Consider the following 9307-nt stretch of genomic DNA (forward strand, 5'->3'; position numbering starts at 1 on the left):
CCATCCATCATCTGTCTATCCATCCATCCATCCATCATCTGTCTATCCACCCATCCATCCATCATGTGTCTATCCCCCATCCATCCATCATCCATCCATCATCTGTCTATCCCCTATCCATCCATCATCCATCCATCATCTGTCTATCCCCCATCCATCCATCATCCATCCATCATCTGTCTATCCCCTATCCATCCATCATCCATCCATCATCTGTCTATCCCCCATCCATCCATCATCCATCCATCATCTGTCTATCCCCCATCCATCCATCCATCAGTCTTTCTATCCCCCCATCCATCCATCATCTGTCTATCCCCTATCCATCCATCATCCATCCATCCATCATCTGTCTATCCATCCATCCATCCATCATCTGTCTATCCACCCATCCATCCATCATGTGTCTATCCCCCATCCATCCATCATCCATCCATCATCTGTCTATCCCCTATCCATCCATCATCCATCCATCATCTGTCTATCCCCTATCCATCCATCATCCATCCATCATCTGTCTATCCCCTATCCATCCATCATCCATCCATCATCTGTCTAACCCCCATCCATCATCATCTACCCATCCATCATCCATCCATCCATCTAGAATGTGTGACCATGTGCTTTTTTCATCCTGTAGAAACGGATTCAAGATTTCACAAATGTAAAAAAAAAAAGTCTTACTCTTAAAGTTTTACTCTTTCCAGTCGACTTTAATCACTTCAGGAGGAGCACTAAAGAGAGAGCGGGAGAGAAACTCTGAGCGTGGCATCCTTCCAGCTGCTCCTTTTTAACATACCTGAAGATAATTGCTGCTTTGTGCTGGTTTAATTAAAAAAACAGGCATAGAGAGAGAGAGAGAGAGAGGGAGAGAGAGGGAGAGGGACCTGCTTTCACCCTTATCCGCGATGCCTGCGGTCTGAAAGATCTCCGGCTCCGGCGTTTCATCTTCGCAGGCTCAGCTGGCTCGGGTTCAAGCCAAACTCCAGTAGGAGGCATTGTCCTGGACAGCAGATGGACTTGTCAGCATTAGCTGGTTATAAACGGTGAACGCCCTTTCTGATGTGCCGTGAGATCACTGCGATAAAAGCTGCTGAAAGAGGAACGTGTGTTGTTTGGCCACCGGCTGGATTTATGCGGAGCGCAGCTCGTCCTAGGAGAGCTTTAATCAGAGCGATCGGCCAAAACGTAATCGAACCGGACCGGATTTAAGGCCTAACCGTGTTACTCTCACTAACTAAAGAACATTTACAGGCTTACCCATCACAGACGTGCCAGTAAAGGTGCATTACTGATGACTTACAGTCTAATGAAAAATAGTTTAAGTGAACAATTCATCGCCATATCACTTTTCAAGACCTTCAAAATCTCCCTAAATCTGAGTAGTTTTTGTGTTACTCGGATCCTGGGTCAGACGTAACAACCCAGTGTTTGGGTAGTTTTGTGTTACTCAGATCTTGGGTCAGACGTAACAACCCAGTGTTTGGGTAGTTTCTGTGTTACTCAGATCCTGGGTCAGACGTAACAACCCAGTGTTTGGGTAGTTTTGTGTTACTCAGATCTTGGGTCAGACGTAACAACCCAGTGTTTGGGTAGTTTTTGTGTTACTCGGATCCTGGGTCAGACGTAACAACCCAGTGTTTGGGTAGTTTTTGTGTTACTCGGATCCTGGGTCAGACGTAACAACCCAGTGTTTGGGTAGTTTTGTGTTACTCAGATCCTGGGTCAGACGTAACAACCCAGTGTTTGGGTAGTTTCTGTGTTACTCAGATCCTGGGTCAGACGTAACAACCCAGTGTTTGGGTAGTTTTGTGTTACTCGGATCCTGGGTCAGACGTAACAACCCAGTGTTTGGGTAGTTTTGTGTTACTCAGATCTTGGGTCAGACGTAACAACCCAGTGTTTGGGTAGTTTTGTGTTACTCAGATCTTGGGTCAGACGTAACAACCCAGTGTTTGGGTAGTTTTTGTGTTACTCAGATCCTGGGTCAGACGTAACAACCCAGTGTTTGGGTAGTTTTTGTGTTACACAGATCCTGGGTCAGGCGTAACAACCCAGTGTTTGGGTAGTTTTTGTGTTACTCAGATCCTCGGTCGGATGTAACAACCCAGTGTTTGAGTAATTTTTGTGTTACTCAGATCCTGGGTCAGACGTAACAACCCAGTGTTTGAGTAGTTTTTGTGTTACTCAGATCCTGGGTCAGACGTAACAACCCAGTGTTTGAGTAATTTTTGTGTTACTCAGATCCTGGGTCAGACGTAACAACCCAGTGTTTGAGTAGTTTCTGTGTTACTCAGATCCTGGGTCAGACGTAACAACCCAGTGTTTGGGTAGTTTCTGTGTAACACAGATCCTGGGTCAGACGTAACAACCCAGTGTTTGAGTAATTTATGTGTTACTCAGATCCTGGGTCAGACGTAACAACCCAGTGTTTGGGTAGTTTTTGTGTTACTCAGATCCTGGGTCAGACGTAACAACCAAATGTTTGGGTAGTTTTTGTGTTACTCAGATCCTGGGTCAGACGTAACAACCCAGTGTTTGAGTAGTTTCTGTGTTACTCAGATCCTGGGTCAGACGTAACAACCAAATGTTTGGGTAGTTTTTGTGTTACTCAGATCCTGGGTCAGACGTAACAACCCAGTGTTTGAGTAATTTATGTGTTACTCAGATCCTGGGTCAGACGTAACAACCCAGTGTTTGGGTAGTTTTTGTGTTACTCAGATCCTGGGTCAGACGTAACAACCCAGTGTTTGAGTAGTTTCTGTGTTACACAGATCCTGGGTCAGACGTAACAACCAAATGTTTGGGTAGTTTCTGTGTAACACAGATCCTGGGTCAGACGTAACAACCCAGTGTTTGAGTAATTTATGTGTTACACAGATCCTGGGTCAGACGTAACAACCAAATGTTTGGGTAGTTTCTGTGTAACACAGATCCTGGGTCAGGCGTAACAACCCAGTGTTTGAGTAGTTTCTGTGTAACACAGATCCTGGGTCAGAGTATCTATCAAGCTAATCTCCCTAACCTTGCAAAATGGCCCAAAATACATTCATATAAAGCAAATAATTCAACTCTAAAAGAAAGCATTTAGCATTTCTCGGTTTTCCATTAGCAGATGCTTTTATCCAAAAGTGATGCACAATTAAAACATTATTAACTTTTTTCGAACGTGCATATAGTAAATGTGTCTAAAGCAAAACCCAAACACGTTACAGTCACTGCGTTAGCGTCTGGAGGATCAAAACACAAAGTGTGTGTCTCTCTCTCTCCACACACACACACACACAAATAGGTTGGGTTGCGTCTCTGGCACAAGCTGCTCAACAATCCGCAGACGACGGGCGACGGTGTCTCACAAACACACTCGCTCACATCATTAAAAGCCGATATGAAGTTAGGGAGGTCCTGGCAGGCATTGCAGACTGGGGGGGGGGGGGGGGGGGGGGGGTTAGGGGGTATTGGGGGGGCGGTATTTCCAAAAGCTCATGAAGCATGTTTTGCATTCTGGGCCCTGCTGAGGGGTTCAGGACATAAAAGCAAGTTTGCTCGGGATAATATACTCCAGCGGGAGAGGCCCGTTTGACTTGGGCTGCCGCCTAACTTTGCATCAGCAATCTCTCTCTCGCTCCGTCTCTCTCTCTCTCTCTCTCTCTCTCACTATCAGAGGACGCCGTCTTTCTCAAAAGCATCTCTGTGTGTGTGGCAGGTGGCCTTCAAACCCAGAGCAAACACACAGGTGGGCGCAGGCTATCAAAACACAACCCGGCACGGTCGACAAACCGGAGCGCTTTCCAGTGCATTACAGCCAAACCCCCCCCCCCCCCCCCCCAATCACACACACACACACACACAACAATCAACAGATTTAGATGTCTTCTGTAGAAAACATGCATGGTTGTTTCTTCTTGTTTGGCAAAGATAATCTGGTTTTTAGATATGGCTCGGATCCCTCTAAGCTCTTAAGTCTGAACACACACCTGGAGCTTTACGTTATTGCGTAATCACACTTCCGAAGAGCTGAAACTATGTGTAATTTCACCGTGGAGACTTCTCTTCAACGAGACGCGTCCATTGCACGGACCTTTGCTCCTGGGATGTGGTGTTTTGATCAAATCCCTAACTCTAAAAACTTCATCAATGCTTTAGCGGGACATGTTGATGTGCAGTAAAACCCCCAGGGACACTTACATTCGGCTGCTGAGGGCATCGACGGGCCGGCCGTGGTGCGGCACAGGAGAACACAGTAAGAACAGAGCAAAGAGCCACTGCTGCAGAACCCGTCTAGAACACAACATCCTCATCCTCAGCGGACCTGAGCAAACACACACACACAGGACATGTTCAATCGCACCGCGAGGTTCCCTCGCTCTCTCTAAAGCTTTCAGTGTGAAGAGCAGCTCAATAATCATCAGATCCGACAGAAACTTTGTGCAGTGGAAAAATTCAATGCACTGCAAAAAAAAAGATTCTTACTCCGTGTTCTTTCGATATTAAGTCTGAAAATGAGATCAAAATCAAGTTCAAGTGAGTTTATTCATAAAACAGCGGGGTCAGAAAATTTTCATAGAGGATGTAATTTGACCCCCCCTCCCCCACTCAACGGAAGAATTTACGTACTTAATTTCGATAATTTTTTCAGAGAACAAGACTTTGTTATTTTGCTTCTCAAGAAAATATTTCTTGATTTAAGAATTTTGAGACACACTCTAAAAAAATCTTGGGTTATTTTTCAACCTAAATCCTGGGTTTATCAGTGTTTGGGTAGTTTTTGTGTTGCTCAGATCCTGGGTCGGACGTAACAACCCAGTGTTTGGGTAGTTTTTGTGTTGCTCAGATCCTGGGTCAGACGTAACAACCCAGTGTTTGAGTAGTTTTTGTGTTACTCAGATCCTGGGTCGGACGTAACAACCCAGTGTTTGAGTAGTTTCTGTGTTACTCAGATCCTGGGTCAGACGTAACAACCCAGTGTTTGGGTCGTTTCTGTGTTACTCAGATCCTGGGTCAGACGTAACAACCCAGTGTTTGGGTAGTTTCTGTGTTACTCAGATCCTGGGTCGGACGTAACAACCCAGTGTTTGGGTAGTTTCTGTGTTACTCAGATCCTGGGTCAGACGTAACAACCCAGTGTTTGGGTAGTTTCTGTGTTACTCAGATCCTGGGTCAGACGTAACAACCCAGTGTTTGGGTCGTTTCTGTGTTACTCAGATCCTGGGTCGGACGTAACAACCCAGTGTTTGGGTAGTTTCTGTGTTACTCAGATCCTGGGTCGGACGTAACAACCCAGTGTTTGGGTAGTTTCTGTGTTACTCAGATCCTGGGTCAGACGTAACAACCCAGTGTTTGGGTAGTTTCTGTGTTACTCAGATCCTGGGTCGGACGTAACAACCCAGTGTTTGGGTCGTTTCTGTGTTACTCAGATCCTGGGTCAGACGTAACAACCCAGTGTTTGGGTAGTTTCTGTGTTACTCGGATCCTGGGTCAGACGTAACAACCCAGTGTTTGGGTAGTTTTTGTGTTACTCGGATCCTGGGTCAGACGTAACAACCCAGTGTTTGGGTAGTTCTTGTGTTACTCGGATCCTGGGTCAGACGTAACAACCCAGTGTTTGGGTAGTTTTTGTGTTACTCAGATCCTGGGTCAGATGTAACAACCCAGTGTTTGGGTAGTTTTTGTGTTACTCGGATCCTGGGTCAGACGTAACAACCCAGTGTTTGAGTAGTTTATGTGTTACTCAGATCCTGGGTCAGACGTAACAACCCAGTGTTTGGGTAGTTTTTGTGTTACTCGGATCCTGGGTCAGACGTAACAACCCAGTGTTTGGGTAGTTTTTGTGTTACTCGGATCCTGGGTCAGACGTAACAACCCAGTGTTTGGGTCGTTTTTGTGTTACTCAGATCCTGGGTCAGACGTAACAACCCAGTGTTTGAGTAGTTTATGTGTTACTAAGATCCTGGGTCAGACGTAACAACCCAGTGTTTGGGTAGTTTTTGTGTTACTCGGATCCTGGGTCAGACGTAACAACCCAGTGTTTGGGTAGTTTTTGTGTTACTCGGATCCTGGGTCAGACGTAACAACCCAGTGTTTGGGTAGTTCTTGTGTTACTCGGATCCTGGGTCAGACGTAACAACCCAGTGTTTGAGTAGTTTTTGTGTTACTCAGATCCTGGGTCAGACGTAACAACCCAGTGTTTGAGTAGTTTTTGTGTTACTCGGATCCTGGGTCAGACATAACAACCCAGTGTTTGGGTAGTTCTTGTGTTACTCGGATCCTGGGTCAGACGTAACAACCCAGTGTTTGGGTAGTTTTTGCGTTACACAGATCCTGGGTCAGACGTAACAACCCAGTGTTTGGGTAGTTTTTGCGTTACACAGATCCTGGGTCAGACGTAACAACCCAGTGTTTGAGTAGTTCTTGTGTTACACAGATCCTGGGTCAAACGTAACAACCCAGTGTTTGGGTAGTTTTTGCGTTACACAGATCCTGGGTCAGACGTAACAACCCAGTGTTTAAGTATTTTTTGCGTTATTCAGATTAGGGCTGGGCGATAAAACGATAACGATATGTATCGCGATAGACGTGTAATCGATATCAATAATAAAATGCGTTCGATAAAACGTTCGATAATTTTTTTTTCTTCGCCGGAAGAAACCAGAGGTTGCGAAGCAAGTTTGTTTGCGTGAACAAAGGCACTCGCTCTCTGGTAACCAAGCAATGTAGGGCGTGACAGGCTAACAGCCAATCATGTAACAGTATCAGGTTTGGTTGCGCCATATCGTGTCTCGTGTTGGATTCATTCTTCAGGAACAGAACCAGCGTGAAAACAAGTTTTTGGATTGTATAAGTGTGATCGTAGTCTGATCGTCTGCAAATTATGCAAGACCATCGTCCCAACCAAGACTGGTCAGCGCGAGCCTCCTCGCCTGAAAATCTGAAATCGCCCCTAAACCCTCAATAACTGTCCCCTACTTTAGTCCACTGATACAGTTCACTTGAAGAGTGAATGAAAACGAGTGAGCGCTGTGTGGACATCGGCTGTACACTCGTTATCGCGGTGCATTGTGGGATAGAATGAGTGCACTCAATAACGTCCACTATGGTTTCGAACACCACGACAAATGGCCATCCCCTCAGATAGTGCCCTATTGAAGGGTATAGGGGGCTCAGATAGTGCCCTATTGAAGGGTATAGGGGGCTCAGATAGTGCCCTATTGAAGGGTATAGGGGGCTCAGATAGTGCCCTATTGAAGGGTATAGGGGGCTCAGATAGTGCCCTATTGAAGGGTATAGGGGGCTCAGATAGTGCCCTATTGAAGGGTATAGGGGGCTCAGATAGTGCCCTATTGAAGGGTATAGGGGGCTCAGATAGTGCCCTATTGAAGGGTATAGGGGGCTCAGATAGTGCCCTATTGTAGGGTATAGGGGGCTCAGATAGTGCCCTATTGTAGGGTATAGGGGGCTCAGATAGTGCCCTATTGTAGGGTATAGGGGGCTCAGATAGTGCCCTATTGAAGGGTATAGGGGGCTCAGATAGTGCCCTATTGAAGGGTATAGGGGGCTCAGATAGTGCCCTATTGTAGGGTATAGGGGGTGATTTGGGGTTCAGCCTCTGAAACACATGGAGAGGTAACGTTACTCTGCATCAGTGCCTTATGACAACGCATCTAAACGCTCACAGTGACAGAGAAATAACGGAGGCGCTGCACCTTAATGTGTGAAGTGCTCACTGTGATTTTAGACTTCAGTATTTTAGTGTTTTCCATGGTTGTGTTGACATTTCTGCCGTTATAACTGAGGGGATTATAATCAAAAGAAATGTTAAATATTTTTCTCCTGGTCCTTATTTTAAATAAGTCATAAAATATCAATAATTGTCGATATCGACCAATATGAAACACTTATATCGTGATACAGTTTTCAGCCATGTCGCCCAGCCCTAGCTCAGATCCTGGGTCAGACGTAACAACCCAGTGTTTGAGTAGTTTCTGTGTTGCTCAGATCCTGGGTCAGACGTAACAACCCAGCGTTTGAGTAGTTTCTGTGTTGCTCAGATCCTGGGTCAGACGTAACAACCCAGTGCTTGAGTAGTTTCTGTGTTGCTCAGATCCTGGGTCAGACGTAACAACCCAGTGCTTGAGTAGTTTCTGTGTTGCTCAGATCCTGGGTCAGACGTAACAACCCAGCGTTTGAGTAGTTTCTGTGTTGCTCAGATCCTGGGTCAGACGTAACAACCCAGCGTTTGAGTAGTTTAGCGCAGGTTTTTTGTGACCTCTTCAGAAGAGAGCAATGCCGTTACAGTGAAAACGGGACAACAGAGACTCCCCGATTACACTTGAATTACTTCTAAATGTTACATTTTTACTTCTAATATTTGTTAAACAATCTTAAATATTGGCAATATGTATTAAAACGCTATATAATGGAAAATATGATGGAAAATAAAGCAAATGCAAGCCAGTGGCGAGAATTTAAAAAAAACGTTTGGAAGATTTAAGTTAATCTGTTTAGAAATAAGCAGGTATTATGGTAAAATTAATCAACTATGCTGGGTTAAATAAACAACCCAATTTGCTGGGTAAAATGAACCCAACAATGAATTTACAACCCAAATTGGGTTTGCTATAACCCAGAGTTTTTTAGAGTGTATTTGGAAAACGAGTAAAGTATTGAGGAAGAAGCACTTTTGGCAGTGGAGCATTGATGTACGTCAGTGCTTTCCTCCCAGTTCAGAGAGACACGCAGCTTTAACTTAAACCAGTTCAACATGTTGGAGAGAATTCCAGTAAATCCACAACAAAACCCCCAAAGCCCAAGAGGAGCAACAGGAGAGAAACGTACTCACAATAATGTGTGTGTGTCCGTCTCTTGTGTCCTGTAAGACAGAGCCTCTGCGCGGCGTCTCCTCAAAGTTTCCAGGCTGCGATCAAACACAAACAAACACAAATCAATGAGATGTCCAGGTGAAGGGCAGCATTACGTCCTCCGCTTTCTCTGAGCTGATCACTGGGAACCAGTGTGTGTTCCAGTGTGTGTTCCAGGTGGTCTGTCCTGCGCTGACTGACTGCGCTCGGTTATAGAGGAACCAATACTGTGATGGGAAAGTTTCTAAACTGTCTGTGCAGGTTCAGAGAGAGAGAGAGAGAGAGAGAGAGAGAGAGGGAGAGGGAGGAGAGGTAAAACAGCAGTGGGAGGGGACGGCAGGAGTCCTGACAAAGACTCTGTCCATATATAAGGAGTCAACTTCTCTCTGTTTACATGAGAGACAGATGTGCCGAAAGAGAGGCAGCTCTTTCAGGAGAAATTCACCTCG

At 45.5% G+C, this 9307-nt stretch overlaps 1 protein-coding gene across 1 annotated transcript in view; it reads right to left on the reverse strand.

Moving 5' to 3' along the window:
* Positions 1 to 9102, reverse strand: part of pthlha (parathyroid hormone-like hormone a) — a 23186-nt gene extending 14084 nt beyond the window's left edge. Inside the window, exons 1-2 of the mRNA XM_079816620.1 lie at positions 8840 to 9102; positions 4189 to 4312 (exon numbers count right to left, since the gene is read on the reverse strand). Coding sequence (XP_079672746.1) covers positions 4189 to 4301 — 113 coding nt within the window. The 5' untranslated portion in view covers positions 4302 to 4312; positions 8840 to 9102. The remainder of the gene's footprint in view (positions 1 to 4188; positions 4313 to 8839) is intronic.
* Between the last annotated feature and the right edge of the window lie 205 nt (positions 9103 to 9307).

This window comes from Gobio gobio, assembly GCF_949357685.1.
Source record: "Gobio gobio genome assembly, chromosome: 5".
NCBI classification, from domain to species: Eukaryota; Metazoa; Chordata; class Actinopteri; order Cypriniformes; family Gobionidae; genus Gobio; species Gobio gobio.